Consider the following 21,981-nt stretch of genomic DNA (forward strand, 5'->3'; position numbering starts at 1 on the left):
TCCTTAAAAACCACCAGAAAAAAAGTGCTTACCAGCAGCATATCGAGGAAACTGAATGCAAACTCATCCCTGATGGAATCATGCGGTTGGTTTTCTGTCATGAGAAACATTAGACAAAGGACAGCAGGATGAGATTTTTGCTTAAATGCATCTATCCGTTTCTCACAGACTTTTATTAGACTGGTAATGCAACATCTTTAGGGAATGTGAGACAAACACAATCATGTGTTTTTTTTCTGCTGTTGTTATATTATTATTTTAGAGTTTGGGCCTGGAGAAAAGCTGATGATAAGATCCACAAATCTAACCCTGACGTAAAGGGACGCATCCTGAAAGGATTAAATGATAAAAAGAGGGATAATACAGCGATAGATTGTACTGTGCCATCTTCAAGTTGTCTTTTAATTTCCTTGAGGAGAGAAACTTGTAATTGTGTCGCAGAAAATACCTCTCTCGGGTTTGAAGGAATTCAGAGGAATTATGAACCGATGAAAGATGAAAAACTCATTTTAACAGATGGTTTTGCTCTGCTCACTCCTTTGTGTTATGGTTTATTGAATGCTTTACTCCCAACAAAAGACAACCGAGAAGGCTGAATATGACATCAACAGAGAGAGGATGATGCGAAAGGTCATCTCAAAGGTCATCTGATGCTGCATCTGAACTCGCATAAAGAACTACATTTGAATTTGAACTTACTTTCTATGTTCTTTGTAGTATAAAACTATATATTTGTGACTGGGATGTGCAGGTTTTGTAGGTCAAGTTCTCCCCTCAGAGTCTTTTTATCATTATCTGCTATATTCTTGTTGCTGTATCCTTTATTACATTAAACCAGCATTATTTTGACAGAATAAAGTTGACTGACGAATTGTGCAGTTGACTGTAAATGTAGCTGTTGTGTAAATGCATTTTCATTTTTCAATATAACTCATAAATATGAAGCCTATAGAAGGTTATATTAAATCAATTCCTGTTATAATTAATAAATTAACTTAAAACATTACATTGGAATAAAACCTAATTCCAGAATCTACTCTACTCTACATATTTTGACATCATAAAATGTTAATGTGTTGACTATATTATCTTGAAAATAATGTAACTGACATTTTGTGGTGCTGTATCATAACATTAACATTAGTTTGACTGTACTGAACCGTAAAGAAATGTCTAATTGGATGACAAAAAATATGCATTTTGCATATTAGGGGAATACACAAGCTAGATTAGCCCAAATCAATGATGTTAGGCTATTTAAGTTTTGTTTTGGCCAAATAAAATTCCAGTTTCTTTGAATTCGTCCAATTCTTCTGTCTGTCAGTCTAATTCAAATCCCAATTCAACATCTTGTGTCAGAGGTGTTGTTAAATAAGGTGTTTGTTTGATAGGCTACTTACACTTGAAGAGAGCCACGTGGCTCACAGTTATCCTCCGTTTTTATCAAATATGCTAAATTACATTGCACTATATCTCTATGTTCAAGGTTCAATGTGTTTGCTGGATAAAATCTCTGCAGTAACTTCTCTAGTGGGTTTGGTCTCACTCACACACGCGGAAAAAGCGCGGTCATGTGATCGAGTGCGTGGTGTGCACGCGCACGGAGTGATCAGCTGCTCTTGATCACATGACTGAATCTCTCAGCTGAGCAACAGAAGCATGGCATCATCACAGCAGTGAGTTTCTTGTGTTTTATTTTAACTCTGGGATATTTGTTTTATTCATAATCACTCAACAGTATACGCATGCAGAGGCGTTTGCTCCTGCGCATGCGCGGAGCTCGGTGTTTACATGTAGAAGCGCTGTGTTTAAGGTTTCTGGCAGATGTTTTGCAGACGTTTGTCTTCTTTAATTGGCGTTACAGTTTTTGTTTCTATGTTTGCAAATAAACTCTGGCTACTACTTTATTTTATGTAGTGTACGTTCCCTTACAAAAATGTACTGTAGTAATACCATGGTACATTGGCGATGTTAGCAGCTAGCCAGGTGAATGTTGACCAATTATGTCTAAACTTTGTTTTATCTCCAAAGTTTTAGGTTAAATATATCCAAATGTATATTTCAGGAGGTGATATGACTGGTCATCGTTTCCTTATAAGTTTAACACTTTTAATCGCTTTTTGCAGTTCATTTAAATTATCCTGTGCTGTGTATTTGTACTAAGTAACGTTACACATATTTCAGTAGTCTGTCAAAATGTCAATAAAACGTCGTTTAAAATAGTTGTATATTAAGTATATTTTATAATGGACTGCTTTTGACACAAATATGCAAAATGCAAAAATAACTGATTGTGGTTTTAGTGCACGGAATTTAGATCAAATTTGCATAGTAGTATTATTATTATGTACATGTTGTATGTTGTTAGACCATTTTATATGTTTAATAGATTTATTTTTGTACTTTCAACTCAAATAATATAGTTAATGTCCATCTAGTTTTATATATTTTTTATATATCCCTGTAATAAGCAGAGTAATGTTCCTGTTATTATCATAAAATAAACCCAGGCCTTTCCGCTTCACCTACTGATCACTTGCTGGGGGTTATTTTGCGATAATGACCGGCTGACTGTGCATTATCCCTGACATTGGACTCTTTTTATCAGGATGATTTAAGAGGAGTGAGCGTTTAATGTGCGGTGACATGAATGTGAGCTGTGACCTTTGACCACACACTGTACAGACGCCCCTGATCACTGTTAATCTTTACACACTCCATCAGTGATAAAACATCGCTTTTAGTCCAGTGTAAGCACGATTTTAATGTTAGATATGAGAAAGTTACATCTCAGCCAGGGTCTAATCAAAAGCATAATCTGTTTCTGATATGGATGGTTGAATGGATATTAAGGGTTAGTTCGTCCTAAAATGAAAATGATCTGATAATTTACTCACTCTTCAGCCATCCTATGTGTACAAGACTTGCTTTCAGCCAAACACAAACAGAGTTATATTAAAAAATATCCTGGCTCTTCCTAGCTTTATAATGGGAGTGAAATACCTGAGATTTTGAAGCCCAAAAAAGCACATCTATCCGTTACCGGAAGCCAGTGATTATAGTTTATAAAGTTATAAATATAGATATTTTTCTTCTTAGATATGGTTTCGCTTCAGAAGGCCTTTATTAACCCCTGCAGTCGTATGGATTACTGTTATGATGAATGGATGCACTTTTAAAATCTCAAGCTCCATTCACTCCCATTATAAAGCTAGGAAGAGACAGGATATTTTTTAATATAACTCTGATTGTGTTCGGCTGAAAGAAGAATTCATTATTTATTAACCAGATATGTATTTATTATTATTATTTTCTTTCTGTTTAATGCTAAATAATTTTCTACAGCTCTTCATAGTGACCTAGTTCTGGTTATTTTCTTTGATTGTTTATTGTGAGAAACATACTAAAGTATAGGTCTTTTTCATATTGAAAATCATGCAGCTCTCAAAATCAATTCTCCATTCTGCATATGTGAGTATAAACAATATCAAACCTGGTGTGAGATGTCAAGGCATAATTTTTAATCTGAACATCAAGAATGACGGAGGTAAAAGTATCGTCAGAGAATAATGACTTGGTTTTGATTGAGGAACAGAATATAGCACTGCTGTTATGAAACTTTGCAGCTTTTTTATTCTTTCTTGTATCTTCACACAGACGTATTTACTATAAACTAGGAGAAAAGCAGCATTACGGTGTTCAAAACTTCTTTAAGGCATATATTTGACGGCAAAAACAGCAGATCACATGTGAATATCCCTTTAAGTTTGGCCTGCGGTCAGTGTTTTTCAGTGTTTCTGGCAGACATCAGCAGAAAACATTCTTCCCTGTTATCATGGGATCAAATCCAGCTCTTGCGCAACAGCTGTGTTACAGTCACAAAGCTATTAATTTCATCTCAGCAGGTTTTTTCATCAAGATATAATCAACAATTTATACCATCTGTGGGTGTAAACTGAATAAGCAGACTGAAAAGACTCTCGTCACAGTGTGATTTGCAGTGTGAGTAACGTGAATGTGTCTGTGATGTCTGTTTCAGGAAGGCGGTGTATTGGCTGGGAAAGGATACGCTGAGGGTATCGGCCGCCCTGTTTGCAGAAAACCGAGAGCGTTTGTGTAAAGGCCTGAAAGCTAAGAAGGATCTACAGGCTGGATCTGTTATAGTTCTTCAAGGAGGAGAACAGAAGCAGAGATACTGCACCGACACCGATGTGATCTTCAGACAGGTGCTGCACACACATTAAGTTATTATGCACTTTTATAAAGTCTTGATGTTGTTCTCAGGGTCTACTAGAACAGGTTTTCCTGCTTGAATGTTGATTATTTTCCTCATATTCTCCATTGTTGCGGCTCCTCTCTTCCCAGTCTGTCAGTAACGCTCTGTTTACTTCCTGTCTCTATGAAGCCCCTCCTTCTGAAAAGCACACTGTGCTCTGATTGGTCAGCTGGAGCAGTGTGTTGTGATTGGTCGAGCGCTTCGAGTGTGTTTGGGAAATGTCCCCCCCCCCTTCCCATAACCGCCAGTTTAACACACTATTAACTAACTCAACCAGGCCCCGCCCCTTTATTCTGCGCATTAATTATTTAAATGAGGAATATTGTGACGTGTTCGTTCCCAGGGAGAAACTCAAGACTACAATGTTATTAATCTAGTAAATGGTAATTTCAACATTTATTAATGTTGATTCTGTGATTCTGCTCATGGTTATTCAATCTAATTGCAATTATTCGAGATAACTGCAATAATTGTGCAGTTTAAATTTCACATTTTGCCATCCAGATAATGCCATCTTAAAGAAATGCCATCAAATGCACAATATCGTGTCTCCTATTCCGGTGTGGAAGAGCGGAGCAGGAGAATCATAATCTGGCAGAGAGTAAAGAATAGAAATAAATAAAAAAAAACACATGGTTATAAAGTACAAAAAGATAATCAAAGGTTTTCCTTCATATGAAATACAGGCTTGTGGGTTTAATCAGGTTATTATATTATATTATATTATATTATATTATATTATATTATATTATATTATCATTTATTATATTATCATTTATTATTATATTATCATTTATTATATTAATTGTGTACACATTTATTTTCACAGCATTAAAGTAAATCATATGGGCCTAATTTATTATAATTTTCTATTATTATATACAATTCCAAGTAAAAAAAAAAAAAAAAAAGCTTACACTTTATGTGACAAAAACAAAACATAATTAAATCTTTAATTGCAATTATTTGTGACAATCAATTATCGGCACAAAATTCATGATCTAACTAACTAAAAGATTATAAAAGTAAAAATCTGTTATTTAATATTATTTATTGGACCTTAGCTAACATAAAAAAAAAAAATTATTAACCAATTTTAACAAAGATAAATAAATACTGTTAGAAATGTGTTGCTCATTGTTAGTTAACGCATGTAAACAAATTAGACCTTGTGTTTCCACTTCCACCTTCAGCCTGGAGACTTGCATCAGATGCAGTTTTAAGAGCCCTAAAATGTTCAGTGCCAAAACTAATGTGATTTATGTGACTTTTGAATGTCCACCAATAGAGAATACAGCATTTACCAGCCAATCCTTGTCCTGGTCCTGCCAGTGGACGTCTGATAGCAATCATAGACGTCACGTGTTCATGCAAACACACACCGCATGCATCGCGCGCTGAAACATCTCGATGACTCGACAGTTTTGTTTCTAAATGATTATTGAGTGTTCGTCTCCCCATTATAATTGTCCGTAAGTGGGGCTCTCGTTTATGTTATGCTAAATGGTAATTTGTGTTGGCAGGAGGCGTGCGAGTTCAGACCTTTTATTTCTGCGCTGCGGTTGGGTGTTTGATAGAGCCTCGTAATTTACTGCATTTACATAAGTTGATTGAACATAATGAGGAGCGTGTTTCTCATTCATTAGCTACAGAAGCCTCCACATCCAGCGTTGTTTGGCAGAGTCTGCGTGCCGCATCTCATGGATTTTGTTGTGATGTTTATTACTTGAGGGCTTCCTGCTTTCATCGTATTTTACCTGTTAATAATTCATAGCCATTAATTTGCTTGTCTTGTGTTGCTGCTTCTTTTTGAAGTGTTAACTTGCACGTTTCTTAATCAGATTCATGGCACGTGTCTAATTGCGCACGGTTAAGTGCGTGTGAAGTTGCACCTATCCTGCGGTGGTTTTATTTTATCGCTCCGTTACACAATCCGTGCAGAACGCATGCACAGGGGGGACGTGAACTCTGAAATGCACTCAAGACAATAAAATCACAAATGAATCATCCTCTGTGGACGAGACACTCGGTTATCTGATCGTGCATCGCTCAGATTGAGGACGAATTGAGTGTGACTTTGAATTAAATTGGCCACAACCCAAAGGATGTCGAATTGCAGCGATACAAGGCACATTTACTGACATGCAATTCAAAGACATGCAACACGGTCGCACAACAGTGGAGATTTGCAACAATTAAAAATAAATAAATGCATATTAATAATCAAAAGTTTATACTTGCACCCTCACAAAAAAGCAAAAAAATTAATATGGAATATTTTATCACTTGCTTCATAAACTAGTTCTCTGGCATTTTATATCATGCATATTATTTATCACGCATATATTATATAAACGCAAACTTTTATGTTAGATGCAATTAATGTCCGCTTATGTCAGTGTCCACTGTAGCTCCTCTTGCAACTGTGATAAAAATGCTTTGTGTGCACTAATGTTGCATTATGAATTGCATTCTGGCAGATTTGGTAGCACAGCAATGCATGGCATCAAGCTTGCACAGTTAAGTGTTTGCAGATGTTTCAGGCCTAAATGCACAAACAATATCTCCGTGGCATTATTAACCATTTGTATTAATAACACTGGATACTCGTTTCAGGAATACAGTCCATAGAAACACAGTTGCACATGTTTGTGTATGGAAATGAACCACTCACTGTATAGTTAGAAGAATGATGTAGTTACAGTAACGATACTGTATAATTAGAAAAGGCTCTCAAACCTCTCACTGACTCGCATGTGTTGTTCTGCAGGAGTCATTCTTCCACTGGACCTTCGGTGTGACCGAGGCCGATTGCTACGGCGCCATCGACGTCAACTCCAAGAAATCCCTCCTGTTTGTTCCCAAGCTGCCGGAGAGCTACGCCACGTGGATGGGCGAGTGAGTGACTCTCTCAGATGAGGGAATTCTGATGTGCATGTGTCATTTTCATGCTCACTGATGTCACTGATACGATGGCTTTGAAATTCTCCGGAGTCAGCAGAAGTTTAATACATAGGTGACATGCTGTTGAATACACACACACACACACACATATATTATATATGTATATATATATATATATATAATGTGTGTGTGCGTGCATGCCTGCATGCACGTGTGTTAGATACTGTGTGTGTGTGTATGTATATGTATATATATATATATATTTGTCCACAAAAATATGAAGCAGCACAACTGTTTTCAACATTGATAATAATCATAAATGTTTCTTGAGCATCAAATCATCATATTAGAGTGATTTCTGAAGGATCATGTGACACTGAAGACTGGAGTAATGATGCTGGAAATTCAGCTTTGATCACAGGAATAAATTTCATTTTACAATATATAACAATAGACAACAGTTATTTTTAAATTTGAATAATATTTCAATTTTTGTGTGTTTTTTAACTATATTTTTTATCAAATAAATGCAGCTGGTGAGCAGAAGATTTAAAAAAAAAAAAAATGTATCCAAACTTTTGACCAGTTTTTGATCTATATACACACTTTTGATATATAAATAACCTGTCCGCATCGCATTGTAATATTAACAGAAGCGTCCTCTCCCAGTCCTCCTCATAATGTGGAAACAGACAGGCATGAAATCGAGCTCAGAAGCTTCTAGGACGCGTAAAGCCTGGCGGTTATGATGGTCTATTGAAGCTCCAGTGCAGAGATGGGCTTTGAGACGGACAGTCGGAGTTTGCTGTCGAGCTTTGAGACGCTTTTTAAACCTTTCTTTCAAAGGTTCTGCGGTAAACTCTCTTCCTTTTCATGCTGGATAAGCCGCCCTAATCTAATACACACGGTTCATCTGATGAGTTTGCTACGGGCTCGGGTCAGCAGTTCTTCTGTTTTTGATCAGTGACCCGACATTCAATTCCCGCTGTTCTTCTCGGTATTACAGAGTTTCTGGATGTCATGATGTGCGTTATTCCCGTGGCTGCCGATGTTTACGTGAACCTACGAATGAGATCGATTACATCGGGTTAATGCACTTATGTTTATTTAACAGCGTAATGCATAATTAATGGCATAATTGGTGTCATCACTATTACTTGTGCTCATACTGGAGTTAATGATTTGCTCAAACCCCTGACCTTTAATATTACACTTCGGCATGACACTCGTCCTTCACTGTTTGTGCTACAGACGGGAATGATTGCTTAATTCACGCTCGTTCTTTTTCTCCATACGGATTTTAAAAATTCATTAGTAAAGCGTTATAAGCCTCAAACCAAACAAGCCAGCTCTCAGATGAACCGTTATACGATAATGCACACTGTTGCATAATGAGGGAATTAATGAACTACAGTAATCAGATCAGCCATTACAATAAAAAGTCACTGATTGTAAGTTTCACAACAAAAAGGTGTTTAATAGAATATATTCAGATATAGACAGTAGTTTTAGATCCCTCGATTACATCATTTACTGTAATGCTTAAAATGATTTTAAATGTAATAAAATCAAATAAGATATCCCCAGAATATCCCCAACTGAGCAAGCCAAAGGCAACAGTGGCAAGGAACCGAAAAACTCCATCAAGTGACCAAATGGTGACCTAAAACTCCATCAGGTGACCCAATGGAGAAAAAAAAACCTTGGGAGAACCCAGGCTCAGTCGGGGGCCAGTTCTCCTCTGGCGTTTATGAACTAGAGGCCGGATTGTAATTTGAACTGTAAGATTAAAAATATTATGTGAATGCCTGGCTGAAGAGATGCGACTTTAATCTAGTTTCAAACTGGGAGAGCGAGTCTGAGCAACGAACACTATCAGGAAGACTATTCCAGAGTTTTGGAGCTAAATGTGAAAATGCTCTCCCTCCTTTGGTGGATCTGGATATCCTAGGTATGACCAAAAGCCTTAAATTAAGTGATCTTAAAGAGCGCGATGGATTATAGGGCGATAGAAGATCCGTTAAATAGACTGGAGCTAAGCCGTTTAGGGCTTTATAAGTCAGTAGCAATACCTTGTAATTAATACGGAACTTTATAGGTAACCAATGCAGTGATGATAAAATCTGTGTTATATGATCATATTTTCTTGATCTAGTAAGAACTCTAGCGGCGGCATTCTGGACTAACTGTAGCTTGTTTATTGAGGATGCAGGACAACCGGCTAATAAAGCATTACAGTAATCTAGTCTCGAGGTCATGAATGCATGAACTAACTTTTCTGCATCAGAAACTGAAACATTTCTAGGGTTTACAAAGAATGGTGTGAAAAGGGAAAAACATCCAGTATGCGGCAGTCCTGTGGGCGAAAATGCCTTGTTGATGCTAGAGGTCAGAGGAGAATGGGCCGACTGATTCAAGCTGATAGAAGAGCAACTTTGACTGAAATAACCACTCGTTACAACCGAGGTATGCAGCAAAGCATTTGTGAAGCCACAACACGCACAACCTTGAGGCGGATGGGCTACAACAGCAGAAGACCCCACCGGGTACCACTCATCTCCACTACAAATAGGAGAAAGAGGCTACAATTTGCACAAGCTCACCAAAACTGGACAGTTGAAGACTGGAAAAATGTTGCCTGGTCTGATGAGTCTCCATTTCTGTTGAGACATTCAGATGGTAGAGTCAGAATTTGGCGTAAACAGAAATCATGCCTTGTTACCACTGTGCAGGCTGGTGGTGGTGGTGTAATGGTGTGGGGGATGTTTTCTTGGCACACTTTAGGCCCCTTAGTGCCAATTGGGCATCGTTTAAATGCCACGGCCTACCTGAGCATTGTTTCTGACCATGTCCATCCCTTTATGACCACCATGTACCCATCCTCTGATGGCTACTTCCAGCAGGATAATGCACCATGTCACAAAGCTCGAATCATTTCAAATTGGTTTCTTGAACATGACAATGAGTTCACTGTACTAAAATGGCCCCCACAGTCACCAGATCTCAACCCAATAGAGCATCTTTGGGATGTGGTGGAACGGGAGCTTCGTGCCCTGGATGTGCATCCCACAAATCTCCATCAACTGCAAGATGCTATCCTATCAATATGGGCCAACATTTCTAAAGAATGTTTTCAGCACCTTGTTGAATCAATGCCACGTAGAATTAAGTTATTAGTATGGTGTTCCTAATAATCCTTTAGGTGAGTGCATATTATGTGTAAACAAACTTTTATTTTGGATGCGATTAATCGTTTCACAGCCCTAATTAAAATGTTTTTGAGAAGTCTCTTCTGCTCGCCAAGGTTGCATTTATATGATTAAAAATACAGTAAAAATTGTGAAATATTTTTTTAATTTTAAATAAGTGTTTTCTATGTGAGTATATATTAAAGTGTAATTTATTCCTGTGATCAAAGCTGGATTTTCAGCATCATTACTCCAGTCTTCAGTGTCACATGATCCTTCAGAAATCACTCTAATATGATGATTTGATGCTCAAGAAACATTTATGATTATTATCAGTGTTGAAACCAGTTCAGATTTTAATTACATTTATTTTTTCAGAATTCTTTGATGAATAGAAAGTTCGAAAGAACAGCATTTAATTGAAATTAAAAAATGTATTGTGTTAACTGTCACACTTGACCAATTTAATGCATTCTTGATTAATACAATTATTAAAATATAATTAAAAAAATCTTACCGACCCCAAACTTTTGAATTGTAGTGCATATAAAGAGAAAATGAATGGGTTATTTGGTTATTAACCGTTACTTCTGGAAAGCTTGTGCTGTGCTCTATTACCCAGATATCACTGTTTTCTGCAGCATGTCAACAAAGCGCAAAATCAAATTTGTTTGCAAACTTCATAGCCGTGTTTCTATATTACTAAAGCTCTCAAAGTTATTGATGTGCAATTTGAAAATGAGGTTGGAGTGTGTTTGCATGAACACTTCCCGTCCGAGAACCTAAAACACTTGACGTCGAGAGTCCATTTGCTTGATTATCCGAGCGCTGCCGAGACCATTAGCAGAATCAGGATTTGGGTTCAGGCTTTGTTCAACATTCAGATGCAGAGGATCAGTTTCACTGCTTTAAAATCACATCAGAGTAATCAGCCCTAAACGAGCTAAACATGAGGAGAGGACAGGTTGTGTTTGATCACGTCAAACTAAAGTGCGTCACTCCTCAGGATGTTCTCATTAGACCTCTTTCTGTATGTGTGTGTGTGTGTGTGTGTGTGTGTGTGTGTCGACAGGATCTACCCGCGTGAACACTTCAAGGAGAAATACGCCGTCGATGAGGTGCATTACACCACTGACGTGAGTAGTGTTTGGCTTTAAATAATTGCATTAGTATGCAGCTCAATATTTCTTGTGCTCGTTCGTTTGTGCTCGTTAGATTTCTCTTACATAATGCGGATAACGAAGTTCCTTAAGTGGCCTTGAGCTGGTTTCTTACTGGGCCGCTTTTGTTTGTAGTTTTCGGTGGCCTTATTTCTTTAAAATTAGAGTTTTGTTTGTATGGAACTGAAGAACACACACACTCTTACACTCTCACACACACACACACACACTCACTCACTCACTCACTCACTCACTCACACACTCTCACACTCACTCACTCACTCACACACACACTCACTCACTCACTCACTCACTCACTCACTCACACACTCACTCACTCACACAAACACACACTCACTCTCACACACACACACACACTCACACACTCACTCACTAACTCACTCACTCACTCACACTCACACACACACACACTCACTCACTCACTCACTCACTCACTCACACACACACACACACTCACTCACTCACTCGCTCGCTCACTCACTCACTCACTCACTCACTCACACACACTAACTCCCACACTCGCGCACACACACTCGCGCACACACACTCGCGCACACACACTCACTCATTCACACACTCACACATTCACACACTCACAAACACATACTCACAAACACACATACTCACACACATACTCACACACACACATACACACACACACACTCAATTACACACTCTCTCAGACACACACACACACTCTTACACTCTCACACACACACTCGCGCACACACACACTCACTCACTCACTCTCACACACACTCTTACACTCGCGCACACACTCACGCACACACACACTCTCACACACACACACTCACTCTCTCACACACTCTTACACTCACGCACACACACACTCACAAACACACACACTCACACATTCGCACACTCACTCACACACATACTTACACTAGGGCTGGGCGATAAAACGATAACGATATGTATCGCGATAGACACGTAATCAATATCAATAAAAAATGCGTTCGATAAAACGTTCGATAATTTTTTTTTTTTTTTTTTCTTCGTCGGAAGAAACCAGAGGTTGCGAAAGCAAATTTGGTTGCATGAACAAAGGCACTCAACTCTCTGGTAACCTTGCAACGTAGGGAGTGACACGCAACAGCCAGTCAGTATGGTTGCGCAATATTGTTGTCTCGTGTTGGATTCTTCAGTAACAGAACCGGCGTGTAGTGATACAGCGATTGTTGATAAAACAGGAAAAGTCAGCTCGCCTGACTTAAAGTCTGACCGTAGTCAGACCATGTCGTCTGCAAATTATGCAAGACCATCGTCAGTTTCTCTGTTATTCGCGTGCTTATGAGCTGTTTTAACGTGTGCGTTTCTCAGCGCGTACATGTGAAGCTCACATGCACTCTGTCTACCAGCGCCTGGATACTGGACTATATTTCGAGTCTTATTGTGCTAATACTGTTAAATACACAAAGTTTACATAAACTAGTCGGATATGTCTAAAGTGAAAGCAAACTTGAGAAAATTGAGAGAAAATCTGCTTGTCAAATGCGTGTATATTAGACGCGTCGCGCGCAGCTCTTAAAGAGACAGTATAGTAATAGTAAACACGCTGCCGCTTGTCCTTAAAGGGATAGTTCACCCAAAAATAAAAATTCTCTCATTATTTACGCACTCTAATGTTGTTCCAAACCTGTATTAATTTCCTTCTTATATTTTCAAATATTAATATTTTGAAGAATGTGGCTATCCAAACAGTAAACAGAGCTATCCCTTTAATGTTAATAAAACAACAAAATGCAAAGAGAAAATCATTCACTGCTCTTGACTGATAACTTTAATAGTAGCTTTAATAAGTATCAATGTATAATTTATACAGTGAAGTCTGTTTTGTTTTATTTTCATATTTGTTCATTTAATTAATTTCTTCAATGCTACTGTTAAATACACCTACTGTAGCTGAAAACATAAAGCACTGTTTATTTAATCTGTATATTAGGTTGTGTGTACGTGTAATGTGTATCTTTGATCTTAATATTTAATAACAAAGAACATAATGAGAACTTTTTTATCTTCGCCCCTGTCTGCCATTCTTTTTTATTTGACATTTTGTTACCTAAGGCTTTGAGCATTACAGCCAAACAAATGTCCATATTTTAAAAACAGCCACAAAATAGTAAAACCAACATAAAAAAGAATCGTGATAAAATCATTAATCGTGATTTTCCTGAAAAAAATCTTAATATTATATGTTTGCCATATCGCCCACCCCTTTATAAAGCATTTCTTACGTATTCTTTAATTTTGCACCTTAATGTTAAGAGATAATTGTTAAGTGTTCATTGTGATTTTAGACTTTTGAGTTTTCCATGGTCGTGTTGACATTTCTGCCTTTATAACTGATGGGATTATAATCAGAAAGTTTAAAATAAAAAATCTTTAAATGTAATGTATTTGTCTCCTGGACTGGTCCTTATTTTAAATATGTCATAAAAAATATCAATAATTATCGATATCGACCGATATGAAACACTTATATCGTGATACAGTTTTCAGCCATATCGCCCAGCCCTAACTTACACACTCACACACACACTCACACACTCTCGCGCACACACACACACTCATTCACACACTCACAAACACACATTGACACACTCACACACATACTCACACACACTCTCTCACACACACACTCAATTACACACTCTCAGACAGACACACACACACACACACACACACACACACACACACACACACACACTCACTCACTCTTACACATTCACACTCACACTCTCTCTCACACAAACTCACACACACATTCACACTCAATCACACATTCACACCCTCACACACATACTCACACACACACACTCAATTACACACTCTCTCAGAAACACACACACACTCTTACACATTCACACTCACACACACATTCACACTCACTCACACTCACACACACAATCAATATATAATTAACATATAATACATAAAATATAATATAAAAATAATATAAAGGACACACACACGCACACACACTAAATTTTTCACTGATGTAAAATAGCAGAATAATCATGTAGCTGGTCCATCCTGGTTAACTGAGATTCTGTAACAGAACAAATGCACTGTCTACACTTCTGTGTGATGTGCAATAATACTGGAGTGGCCGAACATTGGCAGATTAATCAGCCTGGTTGATATAGTGCATCAATAGTGTGTATGTATAAGAGAGAGCGAGGTCAGTGTGCTTCAATTTGCTCTAATGAAACCTTTATAGAAAATTCACATTTTAAAATCCTAAAGGCAGCAAGAAGAATAAATTAAATGAAATGAAATAAGAGCATATAGCACGTTAGATCCCTGCAGACTCTGATACCGTCCCAAACACACACACAGCATGCTAAGATGCAGCAGTTTAAGTGTAACTGTAAGTTGTTAGCTGGGATATCGGCGCCTCTAGCCATGGGTCAGTTCTCCACATGTAAAGCAGTCATGCTTGCATTATGAATAATTCGCTATGTTTTAAAATGCCCTGATAGATGGGTTTTTTTTCTATTTCTGTTTGCTTGTCAAGAATCAAGTGAGCTTCCTAGACAGCATTTCAAGGCCTTTCCAAAAGGCGAAAAAATTACTCTCATATCAATGCATTTGACAGATGCTTTTATTCAAAGTGACATACATATTTTTTATCAGTTCAAATTATTAAAAAGCCTAATTTTGGCCAAACTAAGGCAGTTCTTCAGTGCATTTCAATCAGCTCAGTTTAAGGCGAGACACTACAGGTGAATAGGGTAACATTTTTAACTAGCAGATATCACCATGAAACTTTCCCAGTTGATTACCTACATTAAAATGAGGAAAAAATTTATTTCTGTAATTTAATGTTTAAATATGCAAATTAGGCAATATCTAATTAAATATGTGCTAATTTGCATATCTTTTAAAAAACAAAATCTGAGTATTGGATAAAGCCATGTTAAAAATTATTTTTTCATTGTGTTCACATATTAGATGGGGAAAAATTACAGAGGGATTTATGGATATCTACTTCTGTTATCCTGTAAATCAGAATATACTGTCAGTAGCCTTAAAAAAAGGCAATTTTTGGGAATAAAATGTTATATAAATCAGGCTAGGAATAATATATTTACAAATCCCTCTGCACATGTCTTCATAATATAACTAGGTACAAGACTGGAGAGTTTGGTGCTACTGAAGTGGAGATTTCAGACTGTATGAGAGAAAAGTCATTTTGAGAATACGGGCTTTAAAGATTTATCATCAGCCAATGAGATTGCGCATTCAGCCCTTTTACTTTCACGATTGGTTGCTGATAAAAAGGAAATGACAATATTTGGATCCGACAGCATTGTACAGGAGAGAGAGCTTTCCAGCGGTGTGTGTGATGACAGGGAGCAGCGGGAGGATTTTCAACGCCAACTTTTGTTGAATTTAGGAGAAATCTACAGACGCAAACAGACAAAGTGTAGTAAAATAAAGACCTAAATGTGTATTTCAGACTTTTTTCCCCCACAAGTCTGAAAGAAGATGTGTTATTGAAGACAAATATCCAAAAATCTCAAAATTGACCAGTAAAAAAAACGATGTTTTTGTCTGCCATGTCTCGCCTTAAAAGTTGATGGACGACAACCACTGCACTTTATATTGATTCCTCCTCCAGTGACCACTTCAAACTGCACTAGTTAAAATGGTTCTCTTTGTATACAGATTCAATGAGACCAGGGCTGCAATGCATGCTGGTCCGGTGATGCTCCTCCTGTCTTGAGTTGACATGTACCGTATAAAACGATGAAGCTTGAGAAAAGGGACGCACTCTTTCTGTCCTTGAGAATTTTGTGCTTGGGTTTGTCTAAATGAGGGTCATTTTGAAATGTGATTGTGCGGAGGTCAGAGTGTCTCAGAGAGCAGTTGACACTGTAATTGCTGCTCGTTTTTCAGGTTCAAATGGAACTAAAAGCTATTTTAAAAAGATAATTTAATGATATTAGTCGATTTATTATGTTCCCGTTGGGGTTCTGCATGTTGATGTAGACCTGTCAGATGGCCATCTTTGGCCATTGCTTCGTGAATAGTTGTTCGTGAATGTAAAAGTTCTGCAAAGTTTCAAAGATAAATTGATACGTTTTTGTCTCCTGAAAGAAAAGACGTGATTCTGAACTGCTTGAAACGAGTCGTCAGTAATTCCAGTCTCACTTCCTGCTGATCCTACGTAACAATGTAACCTCTCGTCTTCCTTTATTACTGGATATTCAGTTTAAGAGGGACATGAGTCACGGCCACAATGGGAACAAATTGTTTTTTGAATGGCGAAATGAGGAACGAGGGATATGGAAGAGTTCACTGTACGGCCACGAGAAACCAAGAGTTTAGACGAGGGTTGAGAATCTAAATCTATTTTTTATTTAGAATCGCTTCCATTTTTTATGACATTCGGTTCCGCTAATGGTTGTGGAGCGTCTCTGTCCGTGTGCTGATGTGGAGGGAACAACGTTTCCAGAGATCTTTCTTCCTCAGAACTCTAAAAGAATCATCAATAGAAGCTTTAATCGTTACCATTATATCGCCCCTATTATGCAATTTTGGATATTCCCTTTCATGCAGTGTGTAATAGAGTAATAGTGTGTGAATGTTAAAGTTCTGCAAAGTTTCACAGATCAAAGTGCAGATAAATGGCATTTTTGTCTCCAGAAAGAAAGAAGTGTAAGAATTGAGAAATTAGAAAACGCCGGACGGTCTGGTTGAAGAGCGATCAGACCCTGAGAGGACAGAGGACCTCTCTGGAAATTAACATTTGAACTCCTCCTTGAGCGCTATCGAGACCTCCGAGTCATCCTAATCTACATCTCATTCCCTCATCCCTCCCTCTCTCTCTCATGCTCAGATCACCTGAATTCACCCAAGAAAATGTATAGTTTAATGTGAACGATTATCATCGAGTATTGGACATTTTGATATCATTTGAAATGTCTCAGTGCGACTGGTACAAATGTCTCATTTCCAAATAAGTAAAACAAAAGGTAATAAGGATTTTAAGAGTTTAGCGATGTGTCGTAAGTAATTCCATTCTCACTTGTAACTAATTAGCATAATGCCAGCCTGTGGTCTTGATTGGCTGAGCAGCGTCTCTTAGCTCCGCCCTCAAACACTGTAGTTGTATCTGAGACTGGGAGAGTTTGGTTCGTGTTGTTCGTGTCGAGAAGACGCTGTTTTCTGAGATTGATACGGTAAAACCCACGCCATCGTCACTGTTCGTATCACTGTGATCAAGAGCTGAGATTCAGATATGATAATGAGCGTTCGCTTTCTGACCAATCACAGCAGAGCAGCTCTCAGAGAGGCGGAGCTTAGAGAGACTGAATCCTTGATGGAAGCGTTTCAGACACTGAGAGAAAAGAGCTGATGCTGCAGTGGATAGTGTTTTTTCACCTTGGATGACTGTAAATCGAGACCTTTAAATTGGCATAATGGGGCACTTTAGTGAGTTTTTACTCTGATGTATGATAGCAGAATGTTTAGAAAGCAAGTTATCCATCCTTATGGTCTGAAATTTTGTTAACGGAAAAAAGTGCACTGTCGATACTTCCATTTGAATGGTTTCTGGCCAATGCAAATATATTCAAATACATATAGGCTATATAGTGGTGGTGATGACACTGCGTTTTGTGTTTTCTGTGCTCCCGTTTTCATTCGAATGCACAAGTGCTTCTCAGTTCCTCCTCAGCTCTTTTGTTCTGTGAGCCTGAGCGTTAATGACCTTCTCCTGAGGATCCTCTCAGCGCTGCTTAAACAGATCATTTGAGAAGGCAAACAGAGCTGCTGCGAGCAGAAAACACAGGGAGATATCTGTAATCTTACAAAACAAATGAAATCTCCAAGGCAAATACAACACCCACAAACACGGCACGTTTAATCCCGAGCGCTAACAGACCCTGAGACGGTCCGCATCGGGATTCACGACACGCTGAGGGTCCGTGACATTCACAACGCCCTCGTCTTCGTTGCCCTCAGCTGATAGATAATAAACGCAAGCTTGACTTTCAGAGTCCTCGCATTTGTTGAGTTTATGCAAACTTAATCATAAGATGGTTTGTTTGTTGCTAAAGCAAACTTCAGTTTAATATGCAAAAACAAATACATGCATATGTTGATTTCATTTCATTTTGAGCATCTTTTTTGTTGGCATATTGGAGATTTTCAAGAAGCCTGATTCCGTTTTTAAAATTAAAGACTGTGTGTTTTAATGCACTGTTAGTTAATGCAGTTTTAATAATACTGTAAAATACTGTACAAATATATGGCTAATTTTCACCTTTTTATTTGCAAACCTGTATGACTTACTGTCAGATTCATTAGAAGTAAATCTAGTTATAAATGAAATGCCTTACAATTGTTTTCATCCTGACTGTACGTACGAGATGTCGAATTGGTCACACGGAAAGGGGAAGTAAATATTTAATTAAGTAACTTTATTTATTTATTTATTTATTTATTTCTTCCTAGACTGTAAAGCAGCATATTTTATTGCATATCCTGCTTTAAATTATATTACACAACGTTTTTATTCAGGAAGAACACTAATAAACACACATATTATTTTTATCAAATTGAAAGATTTTATACAACTGTTATTTTTAAGATTATTGTTGTTACTTTTGTTTGTTTGTTTATATATATATATATATATATATATATATATAATATTATATTATATTATTTTATTTTATTTATAAATTTTTTTTAGATATATTATTGTTAAGTTATTGTATACAATTATAAAATAATGCAAAAAATGATGTTCTTCCTCAGTATTTCTGTCAAATATCTAAACATTCTTAAAACAAGATGCATTTACTGGAGAAGCGAAATAAAATCTTCTTATGTGAAAAACACTAATCAAAATTTAAGTGAGTTTTTGCATAAAACAAGGAACAAGTATCAAAGTGGTAAGAAAAGTGGTCTTGTTTTCCCCTTGAATTAGCTTGATTTCTTGATCTTTTGTAATGTTGCTTCTCCAGTAAATGCATCTTGATTTAAGAGTGTTTTGATGTTTGTACTGTAAAACAAGACAAACCCTTTTTTGCAGTGTATTGTGATTACTTTCAATTGTATAACTCTTGAGTTTGCCATGAATAAAGCATTTGATGCGGATGTGGCGTTGAATGATAAATAAGTGATTCAGAGTCATAAGTCAAACCTAGCCTGCTTACAAAACGATGAAATATTTAAACCGCAGAAGCGTAAAGATGATGTACAGCTGCGGCTGCACGGCGTCTGCATTTATACAGGGGTCATTCATATGTCAATTACCATATTTCCATTGTTTTTTTTTAGCATTTTTGTCCATCCAATGGCAAACTGGAGATTTCAGAAAGCCTGTCGTTTTTGCAGTTCTGTTTAGTGATGTTAATGGTGTAGAAATGCATATTTTTTGCAGATAATTCATTTTTTTGAGAGTTCAAGCTCAGCAGAGTCACATGACATCATGAGTTCGGTCCTGATCTGAAAAAATCATATTAAAATTTGGATTTAAATTTATAGGGCAATATATCGGTTATCGGCTTTTAAATATAAAAAATTATCGGTTCTTGGTATCGACTAAAATGTTCATATCGGTGTATCCATAAATGTAACAGATGTATTGCTCATTGTTACATTTACTCACATTAACTAATGGAACCTCATTGAAAGCAATTTTAATTCTTACTGTATGATCATCTCATTTAAAGGGATACTTCAGGATTTAGCATTAAGCTTTGTATTAGTAGAAAACCTGTAGTATTTTCGAGTGACCGTGCTTTCCTCCCTCATGTCCCCCTGAGACGAGAGATTTATGTATTTTTTGTCTGGAAAAAAATCCTCTGACGCAAAAAATCGCCATTTTGCATCATCGGAGGATTTTTTGGCCAGAGGCGAGAGACTCCAGCCAGTAGGGGGAGCTGTCCCGCATGTCTTCAACCCGCCCATAGGGGGAGCTCACTCACAGAATGTACACATAGTGTCAGCCATCTTTCTTCGGAAGCTAAGCTAGCAGGCTCTTGTTCTGTGGAGAAAGCTGAGTAGTAGGAGTTACCATCCTCTTTTTCCCGGACATGTCTGTCCGTTGAGATCGTCCAAAATGTCCTGGATTCGGCTTTTGCTTTCTGCGGTCGCCATTCATTGTTTACATGCACACCTTTTGTTTCAATCTAACTGAATTCACTCCGATTGGTGAGTCTGAATGTGGTGTTTACATGAACGCTAAACAAGTGATGTGCGTTTTAACATTGCTAAGAAGATTCCCGCTCCTCCGTGAGAGATACGAGACCGGTGCGTCTCACAGGTGTCGCTCATCGGTAATCACGCCACCGGCCTCGCGCCGTTCTCCCGCGACCCTCAGCCTCGTCCTGCTCGCCACAGTAAACATGATGAATGGCGACTGTAGAACGTAAAAGCCGAATCCCGGACATTTTGGGCGATCTCGAAATCCCGGGCAGACTCGTCACGGAGACTCACTTGTAGCCTTGTCTTGTTGTTTAACTGCGCGCTCTTACCGGTAGGCGTGGCTTTGGAGTGGCCTCCTAGGGCAGCGAAGCAAGTGCATTCTGGGAGTTGTTGTCTTTCATCCACATAAGCCAAAAATACATTTTCTGGCTTTTCTCAGTCTAGAAAGCTCCAAATTCAAAAATAATTTCACATTTCTTCTACATAAATGACCCATTTTAAATACACATTCATCTTTCCAGAGGTGAAGTATCCCTTTAAATCACACATTTGACAGCAGAGTCACATGAGATCATGATTCTGGGATCACGCTCGGTTCTCCGGCGTTTGTCCCGATCTGATCCCGCTGCACTCGCAGCTGCTTGACTCCTCCGTAATATTCAATCAGGCACGTAGTGATTGCTTTAATGACAGTAATTTTCCACTTACATTGAGATGTGTTGCTATTCAGCTCAGTCGGCGAGAATGTCAAATGAAAACACTATTGATTTTGTTTACATTGATTTTTTTGACACTTTAAAACCATTAATCTTGATCACTCATAAAATTAGATTAATGAAGGGTGTTTGACACGGCTGCCAGACTCAATTAAACTTGGATTTTTGTTTAAATGTTTTAAAAGTTGCCCATTTATCATTTAGCATGTCACTTTTTCCTTCGCCATGTCTTCAATAATCCGCTTTCTCAACAATATCTCTGATTAAGCAGTTTGTTTAAAAAGTCTCAGTTTTGGTGTTGTCGTGTTTTATTAATTTATTTATTTTTCAGAACTCTGATTAATGCAATATTTCAGCCCTCTGCCATCTCTTCAGTGTGTTTTACTTAATTAAGAAAATTATCTCAAGTCTTTTGATCCATTTAAGACAAAGTGCAAGATTTTATTGGTTATATACAAGACTAGGTATTATTTTTATGGTAACACTTTGAAATAAGGTTTAATTTGTCAACTTTTAAAAATACTTAGAAA

The 21,981-nt window shown here is 37.6% G+C and overlaps 1 protein-coding gene across 1 annotated transcript in view; it reads left to right on the plus strand.

The window, feature by feature from the left end:
- The first annotated feature begins 1,546 nt into the window (after nucleotides 1–1,546).
- LOC311290896 (xaa-Pro dipeptidase-like) overlaps nucleotides 1,547–21,981 on the plus strand; it is an 80,016-nt gene continuing 59,581 nt past the window's right edge. The window contains exons 1-4 of the mRNA XM_084409639.1: nucleotides 1,547–1,676; nucleotides 4,040–4,226; nucleotides 7,047–7,174; nucleotides 11,441–11,504. Of these exons, the coding sequence (XP_084265765.1) occupies nucleotides 1,660–1,676; nucleotides 4,040–4,226; nucleotides 7,047–7,174; nucleotides 11,441–11,504 (396 nt within the window). The 5' untranslated portion in view covers nucleotides 1,547–1,659. The remainder of the gene's footprint in view (nucleotides 1,677–4,039; nucleotides 4,227–7,046; nucleotides 7,175–11,440; nucleotides 11,505–21,981) is intronic.

Source organism: Rutilus rutilus, assembly GCF_951802725.1.
Source record: "Rutilus rutilus genome assembly, chromosome: 5".
Lineage (NCBI taxonomy): Eukaryota > Metazoa > Chordata > Actinopteri > Cypriniformes > Leuciscidae > Rutilus > Rutilus rutilus.